Source organism: Cygnus olor, chromosome 8 (assembly GCF_009769625.2).
Source record: "Cygnus olor isolate bCygOlo1 chromosome 8, bCygOlo1.pri.v2, whole genome shotgun sequence".
Lineage (NCBI taxonomy): Eukaryota > Metazoa > Chordata > Aves > Anseriformes > Anatidae > Cygnus > Cygnus olor.
The window spans coordinates 23,473,415-23,496,125 of NC_049176.1; the positions used below are offsets into that span (position 1 = coordinate 23,473,415).

Sequence of the window (22,711 nt, forward strand, 5' to 3'; positions counted from 1 at the left end):
TCCCCACATTGGCAGGCATCAGGGCACGGACTTCCCACATCCGCTTGCGCACTGGGTCCCGTGCTCTGATCCTGCCCTTTAGACATTCTGCAAATGTTTAACAGAGACAAAGCCAGCTGTGTCCGATCCAGCTCGGGATTTCAGAAGGTGGTTTTATTAGCAAGTGCAGCTGCGCTTCCAGGTGGCCGGATGCTGCTGAGGAAGTCCCTTTCCTTATCGATGGACTGGCGTTTTTACCTCCGTCATGAGCCGGAGGCATAGCTCCTCTGGTCACGGCAAGGCCATGCACTGCCTGGCCACGGGCAGCCCCACGGCTCTGCCACAGCCTGCAATGGGGACACAGGCAGTGAAGAGCAACTGGAGGGGGGAGAGGGCTGAATCCACCCAGAGGGATGGGATGGCTTCAAAATCCAAGCCTGGTTTGCACCTTCCGAGTAGACCTTCGGGCTGCAGAGGCAGTCCAAAAGCCATATGAAATTAGAGTCCCCTTGTGGTTTAACCTGGCAGGCAGCTACGATCACTTCCAGGACTCCTGGGTGAAAGGGTTTCCTATCTGAACCCCTGTGTGATCAATGTGACCCACTTACTCCACGCAGCATCAGCTGCATGATGTGCAGAGGGGACCTTCCCTTTGAACATCCAGCCCAGCATCAGGGTGCCAGGAGCAGCTCTGCTTCAGTACCAACCACTTCTGAAGCAGCTCGAACCCCTTCATCTGCTGCCAGTCTCTGCGTGTAGTGGGCCTCAGATCCTCTGTTTCCCCTACTCCAAAACCCTAGGGGTTGAGCTTGAGTCTCCCCTGGTGCTTTCTGCCAGAGGCTCCAGGTGGGGCCATTCTCCCCAGCTGCGGCGTAAAGAACAGTTTTTATCTTGTCCTGCTTGGCCTGGGCCAAGGGCTGCTGCATGAAGTATTTCCTGTTTAATTTATTCAAAGGCTTCTCGATAGAGAGGGCTTACAAACAGACTGTAATTTGGAATGTGCATTCTTCAAAAACCCATAACATGTAAGAAACTTTGTGTTTCCTTTTTGTTAGCTGGTGGAGACATAGCTGTTATTTTGTTGATCACATCCATTGGGATTTGATGATGTCCATCTTGCCATTTTATTCCTAAAAACTGGATCTCTTGTGCAGGTCCTTTGACTTTATTTTGTTTTATGGCAAAACCAGAATTCAGAAGGATTCGGACTATTTTCTTCCCTTTCGCAAAAACTTCCTCAGCTCATGGATGGGAATCAGGGAGCCGGTTGGTGCGGTACTGCTGATGGCACGCAACCCCACATCAGAAAACGGCAAGGAATCTGAGTTTAACTACTTGCCAGTCACTTTATCTTATAAATACAGCAGCTGGAGAAAAGCCTATTTGAGCTTTCCAGGGACTGCGGGGGGGCGTAACCTTTGATCTCTGCAGTGGAGTAGGTTTTTCCCCGGCTCAGCTATGGTTTAAGATTAACTAATGTTACATCAGTCCTCTGTTGGCAATGGGCAGCAGGCATAACGGGTGAGTACGAGCAGGCCCTCCCTGACCATATCTCAGACCCTGCAGGCTGGACAGCAGCCCATCTGGGGTTTAGCAGAACTGTACATTGTGGAAGGTACCCAAATGGCAGGGTTGGTGGAAAACACCCCCCCAGTTTTATTGTTCTGCATGATGCTATATGGTACAGCACATACCTCTGACCAGTCTGGGCCAGCTGTCCCGGCTGTCCCCCCGATGGGTTTTAGCACACTGGTGTGTGTTTAGCATAGTTCTCATCCTCAATGGGAAACACAGCACCATACCAGCTACTAGGAAGAAAAATAACCCTAGCCCAGCCAAAACCAGGACAAGTCCCTAACAAGGAAGGGAGCAGCTACTTGAAGGCAAATGGGCTGGGTTGGGGTGAGGGAGGCTTTGTGTGGTCCTGTGACTAGGCAAAGGGGAGTAAAGGGTGCTTGGGAGAAAAGTCTGCTGAGAGAGACCACTGTCCTCATGGGGAAACTGAGGCAGGTAATGTCCCACGGAATGTTGCAAGTCAAACCTCAGGTCCCTAGTAGAGGAGCCAGCCTGCCTGACTCACAGTGCTGTGTTCATTCCGCCACATTGCACTGATGATCATCAACCAAGGCCAAGTGCAATGTTTCTGCAATATTTTTATGACCTGACTTAATCTAGGTCCAAGGTCACAACATCAAAGTAGTTGCGGCTGTGCTCAGATGGGACGCAGGTAGTCCCACAGTATTGTGCCTCATTTATTGCTAAGCACTTTCCTTACGCTTTAACTCAGAATCACAGATTCTCATTGTACCTCTGTTAGGCTCTCAAAATTGGATGAAGAAAATACACCCAAATCCCAGGACTCACCTCAGCACTACTGTGATACCACCATGATGCCAAACTGGGGAACATCCTAGATCCTGGCTTTCCAATGACATCTGCCTTTCTCAGTTTTGAACACTCTTCTAATTCAGATATTGTCCCAGCTGCATCAGCTTAAAGAAGGCAAAGTTGATCCAGTCCCATCACACAGTGTCCAGACACATTTATAGTTTTTTTCTGCATCACTGACCCGCTGCCTCAAGCTTTGTGTTGGTGACATAGAAGAGGGAGGTTTTCAAATAATCATCTAACTGATTTCCCTTGCTGTCCTTTTCACAGTTTCCTCTTTTTGCTGCTAGACTGGTAGAGATAAATCAGAGATAAAAACTCTTACCTGACTCCACTTGGGGCTTTCAGATTTTTGGCAATGCAGGGAAACTAAGAGGAAGTACACTTAGATGGATCATGGAATGGAGGCAAAACAGAAAGGAAAGAATCCCCATCCCTTCAGTACTCATCTGACCCCTAGGACAGATGGCACCACTATTACTTCGCGTATTTCTGTGGGCCCAGGTGGAGTTTGGCTGATTTGCACCAATGAAATACTTTGCCAAGTGTTGTTTATCTTAAAAATGCGTGTGGGTATGGTATTCCTGGGTGTGACTTCAGAAGAGCATTGATACCCGTATGAATGAGAGTTGCAATTCTGCTCCAGATCTGCACTCCCCTCAAATCCAGATTAATTCCCTATGTAGATAAATCCATCTTGGAGGTTAAGATGGGATCCAGACTAATTTCCCAGTTTAATCAAACTCACCAGAGGAGTTAAAATGAAAGCCAAGACCTTTACACAAGAAAAGACAGCTGATCTGGGATTTCACTGTGACATCTGCATCTCCTTCACTTTGGACCATCACAGAGGCAGGCAGTTGGACCAACCCAGTCAGTCCACTTCTGTCCCCAGCAAAGCTCAACTTGCAGAGGCAAAACTGCACTGGCTTACTCTTGTCACACTCCACACAACACCTTCAGTTCTCAGGCAGGCTGGTTTCCATTAGAATCTTTCTATAAGTAAATTGTCTTCCCTCAAAATTGATATATATATATATATATACATATACATATATTTAAGTCAGGTCAGCTTTGACTCCATTTTGGTGAAAATGACAGAAAATGAACCTCGAGAATTATATCCCATATTCTTTTTTTTTTTTTTTTTTTGGATCCAAACACTGTGATGTGGTTTTGCAAACAATTTACAAAATGAAGTGTGTTAACTATGTTGTTCGGAAACAACTTTAAAGGTACTTCAGAAGTTGCTGAAGTCACAGGAAAATGGGCTGGTCCCCTCTGCAGAAGTTGTTCCGACTGACTCAGAGGGCTGAATAAGTATTTTCTGGGCAATCTCCAGTTTCTGACTCATTTCAGCCTGAAATATTTATTGGCATCATAAGACTTTCATAAAAACAGACAATTTAATTCCAGGCAAAACCCACCAACAATCACAGAACGAAACAGTCTATCAGAAACTTCCCATTACTTAATCTGCACCTTTCCAACAACCAAGAAGATCATCTGAGAGGTGTTTCTATCGTCCCTTTGTTATGTTACTCGGACAGGACCCTGTTGGCTCTCCCTAAATAAGCTGCAATAGGATGGGGAGAGAAATGTCCCATACCAACCCTCACACCTCCGATAGCAGGGCCTGCGTGCTTTCTCTCCAGACCATCCCTACAGCTTTCTCACTTCTATGGGTATTACATTGTTTTCCTTGGTCCTTTTCATAGGAAAGTGGGTTTTATGCATCCTACTTACAAATTCTCCAGCTACAGAGATGCCAGAGAAGTCTGGCTTTTCACTGGTCTCATCCTGGGCAAGCAGGTGGAAAAATGAAAAAAAAATAAAAAAAGGAAGAGGGTGGGGGAAGAGCAGATTGAAACTATGCTTGGAAAGATGAAACAGCTGTTTCAGAGTGAAGGATGTCCCAGTCCTAATTCTCACATTTTCCATTTGTGTTTCAAGGATGAACCTCCCTATGTTAAAGTGTTTTCATGCCACCTATTTTTGAACATTTGCTTTTAGTTACTTCAACTACCTCCTTCCTTGAACTCTGTTTGTTAAGTAATCCTAGGATCCCAGGGGCCTCAATGTCTCTAATATCCTCCGCCACTTTCTATGTTACACCACAGATGGTTCTGTCTGCTTTGAGTATTATAAGAGACCAGTGACGTGTCCAAACAATGTATGTTTGGCTCCTACCAGTTTTTCTGGAGAGTTTATTTGCTCATGGTGTTGCAACTAGGTAGAGTTTACCCTGCAAACTAAAGAGAAAATTTAGCAGGCTTAAGTCCTTATTAAAATCAGGAGGAGGAAAAACGATCAAAGCAAAGACTACAGCCAAGATACAGTGCTGGAGATAAGCAGAACTGGGAACTAGTGGGAAGAAAGTCCTTTTGCCCCAAGCAGCATTTCCACCTAATTCTCCAAGACAGACCAAAGTCTGGACTTTAATTGGTGCCAGGAGGCTGGGCAAGCACAGTGCAAACAGGCACAGCAGCTCTCTGAGGGCAGCACAGCCTGAGCTTACGGTGAAGGGGTTGCAGGAGGGTTTGAAGCGCAGTGGCACTGTGCTGATGGGAGCGGGAGGGAGCTGACATCCTCTCTCCAGCCCAGGAAGAAGTCTCCTGCAGACCTAAAGTTATGCCCTACAAAAGGCCTTTCCCTCCTTGAGTTTCAGTGCCTGAGCTCACCAGCCTTCTCTCAGCATCACCCTCCCTGCTTTTCCTTATGCTCGTTAAATTCCTGAGTAGCCCTCTGCATCTGGTCCAAACCCATATTTTCTCTCCCCCATGCCTCTTCCATCTTCTTCTTGACCTTGTCTTCACCTCATCTGCTTCAGCACCAGGAGGGCTCCAACTGAGCTGCTGACCGTGTCTGAGAGAACCCTTGGGGCTGTCTTGGCTTCAGGCAGGACCTGCTGCATTGTGGTGACCCTGCCCTTTGGGTGATGGGTCCTGGGAACGGCTGCTAACACTGTAGGATCCTGGGGTCTAGCGACTGGCTGGAAGCTGTAGAGGGGAGAGTGGGAGGAACAGTAAAACCCTTTCAGAACCACCCACAGAGAGTAGCTGGAAAGCAAAGAGCAAATATGCATGGGGAAAGTCCTTTTAGAAATAGCACCCCTTTGCTTCGTTCAGCCTTGCACTGATAGGGAGGGATACAGGAGCACAGGACAACATCCCTTCCTTGCAAAACAAGGTCTGTGCTTCCAGATCGCTCAGTGCCCTTCCTAGCCAGGTTATCATTTCAGTAGTGAGCTCCCATCTTCCCTGTGAGACAACAGCTAAAAATTCTCTTCTCCTGACCTGAGACAGTCACTGCAATTTGGCATAACCCCATCAGGCAGAAGCTCTGTGTCCGGTGCCACCCAGCAGCAAGCCTGCGAGGCACGACCTCTTCTGGGAGGCTCCTCTCACTGCTCTGTGCTGAACAGAGGTCCATGAGTTAGGCTGAGGAGCCAGGACTCACTGTGTGACTCAGACCCACTTGTGAGCGTGTGAGGCTGCTGGATGACCACAGCATCCCTGTGCAGCCCTGAGGAGGCAGAGGGCAGATAAATAACAGGAGCTGAATTGCCCCTTGGCCCTGTGCCTCTCTTCCCGTTGACAAATACCATCTCCAGCCCCTGTAACCTGGAGAGACAGGCAGGCTTGGAGTAGGCACAGATCATCACTCAGGTTGATGTCTTGTTTCCAGACACACTTGCTTATTCAAAGCTTTTCGCTTTCCTCCATTGCTTGCACCTTCCCAGCCTCTTCATCCACCTTGAGTGCAATGGATAGGCCAAGAAACAGCATACAATTTTCACAGTGAAGCTGGAAGTACCAGAAGTGCAAATGGCCTAAACATAGCCACAGAAATTTTTGAACTCAGGTTTCCTTAAGTGCTTACAAGCAATTAAAAACAAAACAAATAAATAAAAAACAAATAAACAACAACAAAGACCAACCTCATTTTCCCATTGCTTAACTGGAAGAAAAAATGAGGAACAGGAGCACAGAAAGATTAATTACCATTTCAGATTGCATATGCTTAAACAAAGAAAATGAAGCTTTCCACTACACACTGTCCAATTAAACCATAGAGCCCACTGCCGTTGGATGGTGTGGAGACCAACAGTTCAAAAAGGGACCCAACCATTTCGTGAAGGACAGCTTTCTTGGCAGCTATTAAAACTGATGGGCTGACTAAAGCTTTTTGGCAAAAAGCATCTAAGCCAATGAATGGCACAGCTAAAGAAAGAATCCTGCACTTAGCAGGTTACACTCTTCCACAAACATCTGCTACTCCCACTATTGGAAGCAAAATAATGACGTGAACACCTCTTCGGCCTCATGTCATACAACAAATATAACTTCACTACAGTTACTGGACTCCTTTGGTCCAACATGAACTCTCATTCCTTTCTTTTAGTTTTGTCCCAATTTAACAAAGAAGGACAGTTTGGACAGAGATGAGATTTTGCTGATTGTTTTTAAACAGCCTTTATTGCCATTTTATTGAAACAGTGGTTCGGAGTCTGCAGCTCGCTATCTACTTTGCTTTGTGCATTAGTTAGAAGGTGACTGGAGAGAAGGACAGGGAATGAAAAGTTAACATCATGGAGGCAGATCCTGATAAATCACACATTTCTCCTTGTGCCACGGGAAAGTGTTTCCACCTCCTTCATGAACCGCAGGCACAGCTCCTCCTGCCACGGCAAAGCCACACATTGGACAGCCACAGGCAGCCCCACAGCTCCTTCCACAGCCTGCAAAAGTAAGTGTGGTGTTGAGTCAGAGCACCAGAGGAGGCACACGAGAAAATGCTATCTTTTGACAGTATAGAAAGAGAGATGAGATGACAGTATAGAAAGAGAGATATGCAAGGGGACAGCTGGCAGGCTGGTGTACACCGGCTTATCTATACCACATTCAGGGTGGTAACATGGTATATGCAACCACATCATTGAAGAAGTTTCCACTCTCATTATGAGATGGAGAGAAGATATGGGACAATGTGCCACCGTGCCAGCCATAGCCTTCTGCTAACACTTAAGTTCTTTCCTTGCTCACCTCTTTTAGCCTCTTATCCCAAGGGTCCCCATAGTGCCCTCGGTAATGCTTCAGTTCTTCTTCATCAGCTCTTGTGACTGTGCTGACTGGCACCACTCCAGCAGGGAAGTTTAAGACATTGTATAAGTTGGTATAGGAGGTTGCAGCTGGAAAAGATCGCACAGAGCATACAAAATGGCAAAATTTAAGGGTGCTGGGCCAGCAAGGACTTTCAGGTGATAATTTGGTTTAGAGGGATTTTGAACTGGAGTTGCTGGACCTAAAGGGACAATGAAAACGTGCTGTTTTCAAAGGGACTTTTGGCGGGGAATTTTGAGGGCTGCATGGCTGCTGAAATCAGAGAGAGACCCGTGACTTCATCTGTCAGTCATGGTGGAGATTAGGTCTGTGACACAGTCTGAATCTATGTTATCCACACCCCAGGGAAAAATCCTGTCTATCTTTTCAAGATAATCCAGATGTCCAGGTCTGAGACTACACCACCATCTTGGGCATTTTGGATCTCAGAGTGCTGCTGCTAGAGAAATGGAGGACCCTGACCACAGAAAGCTATGAAATTGCCCCTTTCTCCAAGTCAGAGGCAACCTTTCTGCTATTTGCAAAGTCTTGGGGAACATAGATAGCCACAGTCAGAAGAGCCTGGTCTTGTGCTAAGGTCAGCCAGAACTCTAACAACTATCCTCGCAAGCACTCTGTGCAGGACAGATGATACAAGGCAAAGTCACCCAGTAGTGGCTGGGACAGATGAGTCACTTAATGCTATTCCATACTAATCCAAACATCTGCAGCTCAGATAGGGTGGGGGCATGGGGAGGCCCATCCAGAGGAGACGTCCCTTTGCTATCTTCCCCGGAGGGAAGAGCGGGCACTGCACATGCTTTGGGGAATGTTAATGAGACCAAAATATCTTGCTCCTGTTGTGCCCATAAAAACCACCGTGGATGCATCTAGAGACATCTCAGTGAAGATTACCAAACAGCTTCCCAGCATAGCCATGGTTAAAGGCTGGACCCAGTGCAGGACAGAGAATCACATCCAGTCTTTGCTTTCTCCATTTAGCAATGAATTCGGTACGGTAAACCTAGAGGGAAAGACAGAGCGAATGATGAGCAATGTTTGTTGGACAGCAGTGACAGATCAACACCTACAGCATGGAAAAAGGACAAAAAAAACCCTGCTTGGATAAAAGTGAAAACTCAGATCAAATCTGAGCTGTGCTTTGAAAGAGACAATGGGTTTTGTTCTTCCAACTCTAGGTTTTCTGGCAGAATACCACGTCCTGCTCAGACCTAGACATTGGTGCTAGGTGGGCATTTCAGAGTTGATTCCTTTGAGTATTAACCAGATCCTTCTTACGTACGGTTTTATCTTCAGATTTTTATCTTCAGATTTTATCTTCAGATTTGATTGAATGGAAATCAACAGTAATACAAAAAATTATGTTCAGCTCACTAAAAAATCCATTTCCTAAAAGCTTTTTAGGTAGAAGGTAGAAGGTAGAAGAAACTTGGATAGAAGACGTGAATTCCAAATATTTTCACAAAAACTTCTTTCATTCTGCATTGGGTTACAGATAAGAAAAAGAGCAGCAAGAGACAGTTAGGTAAGCCTGTAGTCTTCTCCTCTATGATGTAGGAGCCTTGGGTTTGTACTGTACATCGAAGAGAGAACTAGATTTGCATTTTGTTTTTCTACATCTTTGCTGAACATCAGGCAATGAATGAATCCATCCTCAAAAGAGCTGTTCCACTTTCTCTTAGTAAATAGATACAGATGGATGAGAGCATGGCTACTTCCACAGCCTACCTTAGTTATCGGACACATTTGTCCCATGTTCCAGACCCTGTTCTGTATAATCTTACCCCAACTTTTCTGTACAAGGGTCTCCCACATCGTTCATGAAAGCCCTGACCACCAGGCTATTTTTTATCTGACCTCAAATTCCATCAGCAGTCTGAGATCCTTCCTGCTGAAAGTTTGACAAAAGAAAGGGTTTCCAGGAAATACAGTCAATGCAGCTAATCTCATTTTTTTTCTCAGAGGAAAGCTGGTAGCTAGCCAAAATTTTTGGATCAGCTCTTGCTTGCAGTAGAAACTGTGAATAATGGTTTTGTTAAAGAAAAACAATCTGAAATATCATTGCGGTTGACAAATCTTTTTGAGATTTTTTTTTTTTGGGGGGGGGTGGAGCAGTAGAGGGATAGGAGTGGGGGAAGGATGATCTGTTTTCACCTTAAAAAAAAGAAAAATCCAACACCGAACAATCAAACCTTTTCCTTCCATCAGCCCACGTTGGTTTACAGAAGTTTTTCCTATGATCTATGGTCTGTCAGACCTGCTGCAAGTGAGCATGCACTTCCGTCTTGTGACCGACATTGATGGAAGCTGCATGGTGCACTCTGGGGCTGTGTTTGTTCTCAGGAAGGGTTGTGAGGGTGTCCCAGAAAACACAGATCCTGGCTTGTGGGGAGACACTAAAACAGCTTGGCTTCTTCAGCCTTGCAAAACACCAGCTGAGAAGGGATATAACTGCTGTCTATAAATAGATCAAGGACAAGGGAGGCAGTGGAAAATACCAGAGAGGAGAGGTGCTATTTATCTCAAGGACGGGAATAAAATGAGAATAAACTGCAAGTGAATAAACAAGGGAAATATAAAGCTTTACAATTATCAGAGCAGGGAGGAGAGGAGATGGCCAAATAAAACAAATACAAATGAAAAATCCAACTAGTTTTGAAGAGGAATCTGATTGGTTTGTGGGCAGTACTGGACTCAGTTGTCCAGGGCAACGCTTCCTGTCCTTTATTCCTGAACTAGAATGAGTTCATACAAAATACACCTGAGCTAAATTGTTCACAAACACAAGTTTTTACTCTGTCCTGGTTTTGGCTGGGCCAGATTTAATTTTCTTCATAGTAGCTGGTATTGTGCCGTGTTTTAGATTTAGAACGAAAATAATGTTGACAGCACACTGTTGTTTCAGTCGTTGCAGAGCAGTGCTTGCACAGAGCCAAGGCCTTCCCAGCTTCTCACAGCGCCCTGCCAGCGAGGGGCTGGGGGTGCCCAAGGAGCTGGGAGGGGACACAGCCAGGACAGTTGGCCCAGGCTGGCCAGAGGGATGTCCCATACCATGTGTGCCATGTGGAATTACAAATATAGGGGGGAGTTGGGAGGGGGTCTGCTGTTGTTGCTCAGTGACTGGTTGGGCACCAGTTGACTGGTGGCAAGCAATAATGTTTTGCATTGCTTTTACTTTTTTTTTTCTTATATAAAATATCTTTATTTCAACCCATGAGTTCTCTCACTTGTAACTTTTTCAGTTCTTTCCCCCATCCTGCAACTCTGAGTGAGTGAGCAGCTTTGTGGTGCTTAGCAGCCTGACAGGTTAAATCATAACAGACTCTTAGCATCTCTGGTTGATAGTTCAAGTGTGGTTTTAACTAGTGATAATAGCGCCTAATGTCTGAAATGAGGGATTTGCACCAAGAGATGGAAATCATTAAAAATGAAGCCTCATCTTTAGTGGTTATTTTTATGCTATTTCTGATTAGAAAATGCAGGGCACTGGATAATTTTTCTTCCCCATATTCCAGGAAGCAGAGACGTCCACATGACTATCTATTGCCTTGAGCTCTTACCACTTTTTGAAAAGACTGAATTTCAAAGAAAAGCCCAGCCCTTTTATTTCCACATGATCCATTTCTAACACCAAATCCATCACAGAGCTGAAAGCAACAGCTCAGAAATTTTAGGGATCTCACTATACTTAGTAAGGTAAAAGAAAACATCTTACCGCTACTGCTGCATGCTGATCCCAGAGGTTTTTGGCAGACCTGGAAAGGTGGCAGAATTAATCAGCAATGGGGCTGTAGCAACAGAAAACATTTTAAAAAATACACTTTTAGCCCATTTTTATGGAAACTGTTTGACCGTTCTGGGAACAAGCTATAGTATCACCTAGATGATAGCACAGATTCACAAGTACTTACAGGTACACCACAAGAGCTTACCACCATGCTTCCACCTGTTCTGGCACCTAGACAAAAATCATGGTGGTCTTTTACATTCAGCTGCTCTCAGTTGTTTTTTTTTTTTTTTTCTTTTCTTTTTCTTGTCTCTCTCAGAGAGGTCTGTATTTCACACCACACTGCATCTACATGCAGATACCTCTCCATCATGTTGGCACATGCTGCTCTGGGTACCAGAATTCCCCTGACACTGAGGAAAGCAGCCTGTGTCTGCCTGTGCTGAGACTTCCTAGCCCTGCCACAGTGAGCTCTTAATATAATCTCTGGCTGCATAGCCCTGGATAACACCATGCTGAGCCCAGGTGGTGCTGAGGCAGCATGTATTCATGCAGGCTTAGCCTGTGCTGCACATCCCCATGACAGGGCTTTGTCCAGCAAGCTGGCATCTATCTGCACGAAGCCAGGGCATACATTCATGTGCATCCATCCCTTCCTCTAGAGCTACTTTAGCGCCACTTACCCCACTCCACAGAGAGCGCTGAGATCCCGAGCGATTCGTGGATACTTTCAGAGGGAAGAGGAAAAATCTAGGATTAGTCAAAAACAATGCAGCTGAAACAGACAGCTACCATGACACCGTATTTTGAGCACACTTCTTGTCCTAGCAGATGTGGCTCTGAAGAACAGGTACAGTTTCCAATGAGGTGGTTTTACTCCAACATTAATTTATACATTCAATCACAACAACCCATGGAAATAAGGCTCTAGACAACACTGCTAGCCCTGGAGAGCATCTACTGGATGTGGAGATGCTGTTTAGATCCTTGCTTAGGGACTAAGTTTACTTAAGTGCATTTTTCTTTGAAAACCATTAGACTTTTGACATGAAGCAGCAAAGCTCTGGGTGGAGCAGCCCACCACCCTTCACGTGGAAGCTTTCCCACCTTGCACAATTCCTATAACACAGACAAAATGTCCGCATACTTACTATGGGTTTCAAAATGATAGCCAAGATCCTTTTCACCAGAGCAGGAAGCCTGTACGTATTGAACTGGGATTTGAGGTTGGGATCCACGATGTCTCCTTTGCTGGAAGGGCAGAGAGTGAAGGAGTGGTCAGGAAAAGCCGCCTGTGCCAGAGAGTACCAGATTTGGGGACGGCCAATGCTATCCCTGAGCCAAGTCCAGAGCTGGATTCAGCTTGGACCCCAGGCCCAGAAGACAAGCCAGGAGGACATTCTCCTGATAATAGATGGTTCTTCAGGCTTCACCCTCCTGGTATGACACCTGGATGGGTGTGCTGCTTCTGCCCAGCCACCACCAGCCTCCCAGTTCTAGGCAGGGGTGCTTGTTTGTTGTGCTCTGCTGTTTCAGAGCCACTGAAATGCGTAAGAATTAGGGTCGGACTGTGGTAGATGTCCTTGAAATGGAGCAGAGGGATGGCCTCAGCACCCACTGTGGTGTGTGGAGGAAGAGCTGCCTGGTGCTCTGTGAGGAGAGGCCGGGGCTGCCCCGTGCTTGTCATGGCTGGCTCCAGCCAGCTCCACCGGCCCCACCTCGGGGCACAGCCGGGCCCCTCACCAACACTGGTGGTGCTTCTCTGGAAGTGTATATGAGAAAGGGCAAAAACACAGTACAGGCAGAGAAGGGAGGGGGAAAAAAAAGTGAGAAACAGGCTGGTGAGCAGTAGGGAGGAGGTGCTCCAGGTGCCAAGGCAGAGACGCCCTTGCAGCCTTAGGAGCACCGGACGCGCAGCCGGCCTTCTGACCGGGGCTGGAGCAGGGGAGAGCAGGAGGTGGACGGGGCGGCAGAGAGGAGTTGTCATGGGCTGACCACAGCCCCGTTACCTGTCCCCTTGTACTGCTTGGCAGAGGACTCAGGAGTGAAGCCGAGCTTGGGCAAGGGGGAGGGAAAGGTGTTGTTTTAATGTTTGACTTTGTTTCTCACTACCCAAATCTATAACATCAAATCTAGTTGTCAATAAATTAAGTCTGCTTTGCCCATGATGGCAATCAGTAAGCGATCTCCCTGTCTTTATCCTCACCCACGATCTTTCTCATCCCATTTTCTTCCTGCTTAGGAGGAGTGAGCTGCTCTCCAAGTTTAACCCACCTCCAAGGGACGTCCTACAGTGTGTGGTGTTTCCTATGCATGATAGGCTAATCACATAAAAACAGTTGCCACAGCACTGTGGACACATGGCATGTTTTTACCCTACAGGGTTACCAATGCGTATGAGTTCACCCCTGTGAACTAGCTGCTGCTCATGTTAATTTCACCCTTCCAAAAATAGCTCCTCTGCTGCCCGCTCTTTAGTACACACCCACAGGAATAAAAACACTCTGAATGCATCCACTGGCCACATAGTGCCAGGTCCCTGGGCCAGCACTGAAAGCAAGTGGGTTTTACTCACAAGCAGTCCACCAGGTGAGCAGCACCATCCGAGAAAATCCCTCTGGTGAACAGCTCGTCTACCACGTAGTCGATCTTGGGCGGTGCAAAGGGAACAAGCTGCAGGAAAACCATCCCCGTTCAGGAAGCAAGAAAGACACATGATTCACAGAGCTCTCATTAAACCTCCCTGCCTTACCAGTGAGGTGGGTGGGAAGCGGTGGGAAGGTGTAGCACAGCAGGAGTGTGTGGCCTGCAGTTCTGCACCCCTACCTGGGTCATGCTGGGTTGCAGCCTACCACTGTGATGCCTTCTGAAGCATAAGGGACATGGTAGGTCACCTCTGGTCAGCTCACACCACTGTCTTTTGCCTCAGGCTCCCCTGGGGCTCACACAGTTATGGAGCAATGTGCCAGAAACAGCTGGGCACCATGACTGTGGGCCACCTACCAGCTGCTCCTGGTGCCTAGGGCTGCAGAGCAGGATGGAGGTGGGGGTCTCGCAGTAGGGGCTGTGCCACTCTGCAAAATTCCATTTTCAGAGGGACCTGGGCTGGTGCCATCTGCCAGCTGTCCTTTCCTGTCTCCAAGGCATTAGCACTTATTTATGATGTGACTTGGCATGGGCTCCATGTCTCCACTCCTTTGAGAAGAATATTTAGAGGCTTCGAAACACCAAGTACTTCTAATTTATAATTATTATTGGAGCAGCACCCATATAGAAATTACCATCAGTGGAACCACTGTATAATTTAGGCTAGAAAGCATCCCTTGGGGAGTCAACTGCTCCAAAAACCTTGCACACCAAGAAATCTGTAAACTGTATTCAGCAGCTGAGGGATTATGGAAGCTGCTGTGAGGATGATATTTATGGGGTCACCAAACATGATGGGGAAAAAAAACACAAAATGACAACAACACAACAACAACAACAACAACAAACAAACAAAACAAAAACAAAACAAAACAAAGCAAAACAAAACAACAACAACAAAAACAACCAACCAAACAAACAAAACCACATGTCCCACACTGTACTTTAGAGAAGAGTGACTTGGAGGTATCTGAAGGTGATTTTCCTGTCTGCTAGGCCAGAAACATAAGCAAGATCACTTTGGTTTGGGAAACAGACAATTGCATTTTGCCAGGGAGAGATGGCCCTGTTTGATGGGCAGTGAAAAAGGAGATGGGAAATGACTTGTCTAAATTTTGTAAGAAGCAGAAGGACAAGAGCTCCTGGTAACCACAGGCATAAAAACTCACCGTATGCCCTGCTTCCTGGAGGAGCTTTCTGGTCTCCTGGATGGCCCGTTTCATGCTGGGTGAGGGCTGGAAGTAGCCATCTCCTTCATAATACCCAATCCGAAGTGGCTTTGAACTGGAATAAACCTGTGAGGAGAGGAGCCATTGCTTGACACATGAGATGTACCAGATCAGACCATTCTAGGGCACAGGAAGGCAGCAGCTGAGGTGTCCTGGGTTGAAGAAATGGCAGGAGCAATAGGTCTGGTGGAAAGCACTGTTGCCCAGAAGACAGAGCTACAGCAGTGGTCTTGATGTGGTCAGAAAAACACCACGTCCTGCCGTGTGAACTTGTCCCAACTTTGAGATAGCAGATGTGATAGCATCTGAACAGTTCACTTGGCTACGGCCTGTTCCTTGAGGGTAATTGTCTGATCTGTATTGTCCATATATCAGGGACAACTGAAGCACACTAGGATCCTAGGACCTAAGCCAAAAGGCAATGATTTCTTAAGTCAGTGACTGTTAAACCAGGCTCTCATTAAAAGAGTGAGGGGCGAGTTTCTCTGATCAGGAAAAAAAACAGCTCCTTTAGAAATTGAGCCAGAATGGAGCCAGCAAACTTGTCCTGGTCATTGCTGGGTAAGGGGTTAGTATCAAGCAGGTCTCATCAGGGCAAGCCAGCAGGGGCCTGCCAACCCTGCTGTGTGAATTCTTCTTGTGGTTGCTCATGTGGGGCTCCTCTGTTCAGAAGGAGGCTTGCCTCTCCAGGTCCTTCACTATCTTGAGATATTAAACCAGTTGAGACTCTCCCAAGATCTCACTTCAGTGATGGGCAAACGGAGGCATCACATTGCCTCTGAGCCTTACCTCCTCATCAAAGGGGATGGGGGGCAAGGTGGGATCCAGCCGGAACATCTCATCACAGAGCAGTGCCTTCATGCAGAGGGCCAGGCTGTCCACATCTCTCGCCATCGGCCCCAGTGTCCCTGTCACTGCAAGCACAAAGATCCCATCACTGCAGGCAGATGGGCCTGGAGATCTCTTCTAGTCACTGGTGGTGACCCAGCAGAGAGGAGTTTAATTCAGGTCAGGGAAGAGGAATGGGAAATGAAGGCAATGTCTGTGCAAGAAGTGAGCAAGAAAGCCCAGCAGCAACAGTCCCTAAGTCTCAGAGCAGAGGCCTGGTGCTGCCTACTGAGGTTGACCTTCTGGGCCAGGCTTCTGAAGGCACAAGTCCCACTCAAGAGGACTGCAGCCATACTGCCAACAGTAATACTGCCTGGCAGCAACTGAGGCCAGCAGAGTCTTCAAACCATCCAGTGAAATATTCCAGGCCTTTGAGATCCACATCTCACAATTCTCACTGTTATGCACTGCACTGCCTGAATGTCTGTTGCTTCAATTCTGCTGTGATGCAGTTAACCCCTATCACAGTCCGGAACAGAATAAGTGGTGCAAAAAGGTAATAGCATAAGGCAGGCTCTGGTCTAATAGATTACCTGTCTTAATTGGTTGCGAAACACGTAACTGAGCAAGCACACTTAGTTGGCATCACAGCAATAGAAGGAGATGCAAGAAGTGAAGGTTTGACAGTAGTGATGTATCTTCTGGATGGACTTACCTGAGTACATTCCTGTGATAGGAGAAACCACACCCAGTTTGCTGGGAACGTAATGGGAGAAATAGATTAGGAGCAGCTCTTGCTGTAAGGCAAGTCACCATGCTGGGCTGCAGACTTCCTAATTCTCCCCAGGCAACATGCAAGAGAACAAAAGGTCCTGCAAAGACTTGACACTTTCTAGACTAGGAAGACTTTCAGGGGCTGTGAGCTGCTAGGGGTTAGAGATGGTTGCTATTATCTTCTTTCCCTGGTGCATGATATTCCTCACGTGGGAGTAAACCAGCTCTGATAAACAGAGAACTCTTACAAAAAATGCAAGGGCTGGAAAACATCTAAAAAGTAGATGTTCCTGCAGCATTTCCTTTCAGCTTCCCGACTGGGACTCATAAATTAAGTCTTTATTGCGTTAACAGTTGGAGGTCATCATGTGTCATGGAGATCATCAACAGAGTCCTTAGCCTAGCTGATGAAAGGGAACAGGCAGATTAGCGTGGTAACTTAAACCTGGAGGAAAACGTGGACATCTGTTGTGTAGTGTTATGCATGGTGGGGTCTGTTTTGTAGGGTTATGCACGGTGGGGGACACTTCAGCCTCCACAGTGGGCGCAGAAGGGGACAGAAGTTAGGCTGTACCTGATCCTGTTGCCTGTGGGTTTGAGCCCACACAGCCCGCAGAAGCTGGACGGCAGGCGGATGCTGCCCGCCACATCTGAGCCGATGCCCAGGATGGAGCCTCCCCCTGCGATCAGAGCTCCCTCCCCTCCTGAGGAGCCTCCGGGGGTCTTCTGGTGGTTGAGGGGGTTCAGGGTCTGGCCGAAAATCAGATTGCTGCAGTCATAGCTGGGGAGAGGGAAAAACAGCAGGTGAGTGAGGTACTTCTGTCTCTGCAGACCATAAATGCAAGGCACTGAGCATCTGCGCAGGGATGAGTGTGGAATTAATCCTGGAGGGTAGGATCAGTGTGAAGTAGATTTGTTGGGACACTTAGTTTAGGAAGAAAGAGACATCAAATATAAGAGAAACAATTTATCTGTAGTATTCTGCCGCAAGACCGAGGATAGAATGACTCAGATTGCAATAAGGAGGCAATTAACTCACTGTGTGTGATTAGTTTGGACAAGAGTGGGAGCGTGTGCATGTGGGCCCCACCCACCCTTAGGTCACAGGAGTTGCATGACACAGTGTTTTCAGAAAGGCAAACAAGAGATTACTTTATCATTGTCTGAGGGATGTTGGTTTTCACGAAGGGGATTGCCCCCTGGCTCTTTAGAACCTGGACGATGACGCTGTCTTCTTCCTTCACTTGGCCCAGAAGCTTCACCAGCCCAGCAGAGGAGACATGGCCCTTGGGGATGGGAAGCACAGTTCTTTAGCTACCAGTACAGATGCTGTTCAGAGCTTAACAATTACAGACATAAGCCCTGACACCTCCTGCAACGAAGTTCCCACCTAACTTTTCTCACAGCCAGAACTACCTGAGGGAAACCAGATCACAGCAAGTTAGGAATTTTCCAAGAAAACTGAGTTTTTGTCAGAAGAAAGACAGGTTTGCTGACCCCACAAATAAATAGTCCAGAACATCCTTGCCTGAGGGAACTTTTGGCCAGTCATGATGAGATAAAAAGGATCGGGCTGGATTCCTTGTATGAGAGTAGAGGACTGGACATCCTGCTCTGTTCCCAGCCCCAGACCAAGGATAAGGGTATTAGGGATGTACCTTGCAGTTAATGTGGTCCTTGATGCTGACGGGAATGCCATAGAGCAGCCCCTTCTCCTTCTGCTTCTTCACTTTCTGGAGCTGATCCTCACAGCCATGAATGAAGTCTATCACACAGTTCACCTCCCGAGTCACCTCCAAAGCCTCTCCAGAGCAGCAAGTGAGTAGATGGAGGGAAGAAAACAGCATTTAAATAGAGTTTTCAAGATGAGCATTCAATGTCCTCAAACCTCCAGCATTCATTATTCAGACTTTACCCATAAACTTTAGATATTTCTTTCTGGGATAATTTTCTGCCCTGGATCCCTGTCCTACTCATTCACCCACAAGCCACCCTTCATCCCTCTCAGCATTGACTAATTGCTGTCTCTGGCCTTGCTGGTTCTCCCAGAAAATGGGCTGGTTTTCAGTTTGAAAGCCCCTGCTGCTGCCTCAGCAGAAGAGCTCTGAGACATCCCTCCCACGCTGTAGCTTTCACTCACTTTGCCCATGTAGGAGTAGAGGACGCTCTCTGGGGACAGGGACCCCTCCTTCAGCTTCTCCGCCAGCTCCACCATGGGCAGTGAGAGGATGTGTGCCGTCTGGGTGCCTGGGTTCTGCAAAGGGTAAGAAATTTGGCGCAGAGGGATGAACATGACCGAAAAGACTGGTGTTGAGGTTGTGAATCCCCGGTTCTAACATCTGCCCAGCAGTGACCTTGAACAGAGATTTTTTTAAAAGACACACCCTGTAGAAATGCAGACCTGCCACATAGCACTTTGTGTACTGGAGCGGGGAATTTGCTGATGGGGAATTTGCTGAGTCTTGCTTCGTAGAGATAGATCCAAAACAGGCAGAAAGCTGCCTCTTGACCAGAGAATTGCATGAATCTGTAAGAGGTTTGAGAGGCCTGACCTGTCTCTGTTTACCCTCCTGCAGGGCCTCACCCACCTTCTAACTAACAGACAATGCATTGGATGGCAGCTAAGCCAGCTAAAGGTTTACAAAATTTATCATTAACTTGGGGAAAAAAAAGTGTGTGTCCTCTTTGCAACCTCCCCCTGCCCTTCCCCAAGAAAAGAATAGCAACTAGTGTTTATCTGGGGTTTAAGGCAAATCCTGAATCCAAGGACTGAACCTCCTAAAATCTAAGTGGGCAGAATGAAATGGCTTTTGGTCACTGATGTGCAGACCTTGGAGGGACCTGTACTTTGAGGGCGATGGGGCGGACAGGTTCCTAGCGAGTGGCAGAGTGAGGAGGATAGGAGCAGAAAGGCTTGGCAGGAGCAACAAGGGAGGAGAAAAGGGCATAGGGAGGTCTGGGAAAACTTTCTTGGCTGGTGACATGATTCAGAGTGTCCCCAGCTTGGACCCTTAGGATTCCCACAACAGGTCAGTATTAAGAAATAACTTCTTTATGTTGCCTTTACTGGTTGGGGTTTTTCAGTGACAATACAGGGTGCTGACTATCAAAAAAGGTTGGTGATGACCCAAAACATGCACATCCCTGCCCTTGCCCTCACCATTATTCAAAGAGGGATTGATTAGGACTCCCCTTTTTCTTCGGTTACCCAAAATACAGTCCCTTCCCTCCACACACACTCTCCCCCAAATTACCTCTTGTTTAAACCTGCGAGCTGCCTTCTCCATTTGTTCCAGGGCCAGATCCCGTGCTCTCCTTGCCTCTTCCATCTTCTGCTGGATCCTCCTGTGCCCCAGCCGTTTCAGCAGCACAATGGCTGCAGCTGAACCGCAGAGCAAGGCTGAGAGGATGCGAGGGTCTGCCCATGATGGGTCTAGGACCTGCCACAGTCGCTCCTGGGTCATGATTTCTCCCCCAGTCCTTCCTGTTCTGGGTCAGCTACAGGTGCCTGGGTCTCCCACCTTTTCCTAAGGAGAGCTGATGTATGCAGACCTCTCAGTTGCCTTCTGTGCAAGATCAGCTCTGAGACAGAGTTGCATTAACAAAGTCCAGGAATGGACTTTTTAGACCATGGACTTTGAAAGGGTCTGCCTGCCCATTGTGGGTCGGGCTGCAAGCAGTGTGCTCAGATCACACTGGGTTTGGAGGGGATGTTCCCCAAGGCTGTGGCTACCCAGGCCACTGGCTGCTGCTGTACCTGGCTACACAGAGCAGACAGAGCTGATTAATGGGGCTGAACATCTGCAAAAGCCAGGTCTGGGCTTTCCCCATATCTAATAATTCATTAGCAGTTAAGCCCATTAACTAGAAGCGCCCAGCTGTCACCTCTCTTCCCTGACAGCGGCACGTGCAGCCCTCTGAGCCTGGGACAACAGAGCCCTGCTTGCCCTGGGGGACCTGATGCAGGGAGTGAAATCACATCAATCAGAGAGCAGGGAGCTCGGGAGAATGAAGGGGCTGGAGTGAAGGTTAGGTGCAAGCAGGACATGGTGCCTCTGGAAAGGCAGTCTGGATGGAGCTTTCTGAAGATGCCTTCAAAGAGTATGACTGCTCTGTGCCATTTCCAAGTCAAGCCTCTTTGAGAAACCTTTTGGCAATCCACATCAGGGAAATCCCCTCTGATGGGCCCAGCATCCCATGTACTTCCCAGTTTCTAAGCCATCCTTCAGGCAGCATGAGGCAAAGGACCTGGACCATGCAGTCCAGGAGCTGCCCTCTGCCACAGGTACTCCACAGCCATAGGACCATTCCCAAGCAGTGCATGAGGAAAGAGGGGGTTGGAAAATCAAGCATCTCTCAAACCACAAGGGTCTGAAAGCCCATGGGAAAGGAATGGGGGATGACTCTGAAAGTTCATTGCCAAGATGCAAGGTGGCATTGCCAGGTCTGTAGGATCGCGCCTCTGCTGCAGGCAGTAGGGCAGCAGAGCTTGTAAGGAGGCTGTGTCCTAGGTAATTAGTGCTCTCTGATGAAGGGGTCTTGTTTGGGGGCTGAAAGCCAGTGTTCGTACTGCTGTCGTGTTACCGCCATCCGTGATGGAGAATAAAAAGAGCCAAACAACTCAATGTGGATGTCACCAACCTCTCCCCAATGACTTGGGAGTTGATCCTCATTTCCACATCCCAGCCTTAAGCTTCAGTGCCACCAACCACCCCAACCTCCCTCTGGCCACTCTGGTGGCCACAACCTCCCTTTTTGGCCACCTCAAGTCCCTAAAACCATGCAGCAGCCTCAGCCCTGTTCCTTGGCAGTGATCCTTGGCAGTGGGCACAGCTCACTGGAGGCCTTTGCTCGGGGTTTCTAGGAGTGTTTACTGGTTCAGGTCCACTGGCATCTCCATCGCTTGGACTCCTGTACCCTGCCCACCTCTGCGCCAAGAAGAGACTGATTAAACTAATGAGGCAACGCAGCTCGTGGCTGTTTGGGGCTGTGAGCTGCATCCAGCCAGGTCAGGCCAGCACCTGGCGTTGCCTCTCCTGGGACAATCTCCCCCAGGCTTGGATTTTAAAATGCAAACAGAAAATCCCCGTCCAGCTTTTTCTGTGTGGGCAGTGATTGCCTACAACTGGTGAAAAACTCAGTCCAAGATCCTCTGGAGCTACTTGTTACATAGCACTCAGTCCTGGGATGCCTGGAGTTCACCCCCCCCCCCTCTCTCACTCCTTTTTTAAAGCCTGCTGATAGAGAATCAGGGTCCTGGACAGGCCAGGGTAAACTCTTTGCCCAGCCCTTGAAAAAAAAACTATGTTCTTGCATGACTCTGGTTTAAACAATAACACATTTAAAAACAAAACAAAAACACCCATACCTTTTCCTGTCTAAGCTTTGCTATGATCTATTTGGGAACTGCTGCTCTGGGAAGACGCTTTTGCATTGTGGAGCCCCTTTCTCAGGCACCCTTGGAAACCTGCAGGGAGCAGCAGATCCTGGTGGGGGTGCCTGCCAGCGGCTGGGGAACCTCGCTGGAAACCTGGCCGTGCAGCAGAGGCTGGCCTCTGACACTGGCATGCTGCTTGGTAAGTGCAATGCACTGAGATGAAGCAATTTATACCTCTGCTCTGCGGAAAGCAGGTATAGGTGCCTAAGGGACAGGGGAGTTGCTCCACACTCCAGATTTCCCCTTGGTGCTCACCCACGCTGGCAGGGTGTCAGCAGTCCCCCGTGTGGGAAGCAGTCCAGCTCCCTCCCTGCTTTCCAGAGGCTGCCGACTCAGTTTTGACCTCCAATTGCTGGTGTGTGGCAGGGAAAACATTTGTTTCTCATGGAGCTTCTGTGGAGCTGAGAAATACAGGAACAAACCTTCTCCCTATGGCACTGCAAGTAGGAGTCTGGGCGTGTTAGACAAAACCAGTCCCCGTGCCTCAGTGTCCCCATTTTGTAACAAGAAAGTGTTCTTGCACTTCCCTGGGTGGTGTTCAGAGGATTGCTCAATTCTCCCCCAAACCTCCACACAAATA

The 22,711-nt window shown here is 47.8% G+C and overlaps 1 protein-coding gene across 1 annotated transcript; it reads right to left on the minus strand.

Moving 5' to 3' along the window:
- Nucleotides 1–6,812: 6,812 nt before the first annotated feature.
- Nucleotides 6,813–22,617, minus strand: LOC121073947 (vitamin D3 hydroxylase-associated protein). The gene is made up of 15 exons (XM_040565522.1): nucleotides 19,949–22,617; nucleotides 18,835–18,948; nucleotides 18,353–18,496; nucleotides 17,847–17,980; nucleotides 17,269–17,475; nucleotides 16,636–16,676; nucleotides 15,882–16,006; nucleotides 15,033–15,158; nucleotides 13,793–13,890; nucleotides 12,369–12,468; nucleotides 11,901–11,944; nucleotides 11,206–11,245; nucleotides 8,385–8,493; nucleotides 7,413–7,558; nucleotides 6,813–7,108 (listed from the first exon to the last, which is right to left on the minus strand). Exons 1-15 carry the CDS (start codon nucleotides 20,156–20,158, stop codon nucleotides 6,980–6,982), a joined length of 1,767 nt encoding a protein of 588 aa, XP_040421456.1. The 5' UTR covers nucleotides 20,159–22,617; the 3' UTR covers nucleotides 6,813–6,979.
- Nucleotides 22,618–22,711: the final 94 nt, after the last annotated feature.

Bases quoted from the DNA above. Each gene is read 5' to 3' on its own strand.
- LOC121073947 (XM_040565522.1), bottom strand. From the start codon at position 20,158: ATGACCCAGGAGCGACTGTGGCAGGTCCTAGACCCATCATGGGCAGAC. The intron at 11,945-12,368 runs GTAAGTATGCGG...TCCCTCTGAAAG, and splicing joins CTATCATTTTGAAACCCATA to TATCCACGAATCGCTCGGGA. The intron at 7,109-7,412 runs GTGAGCAAGGAA...TTACTTTTGCAG, and splicing joins GGGATAAGAGGCTAAAAGAG to GCTGTGGAAGGAGCTGTGGG.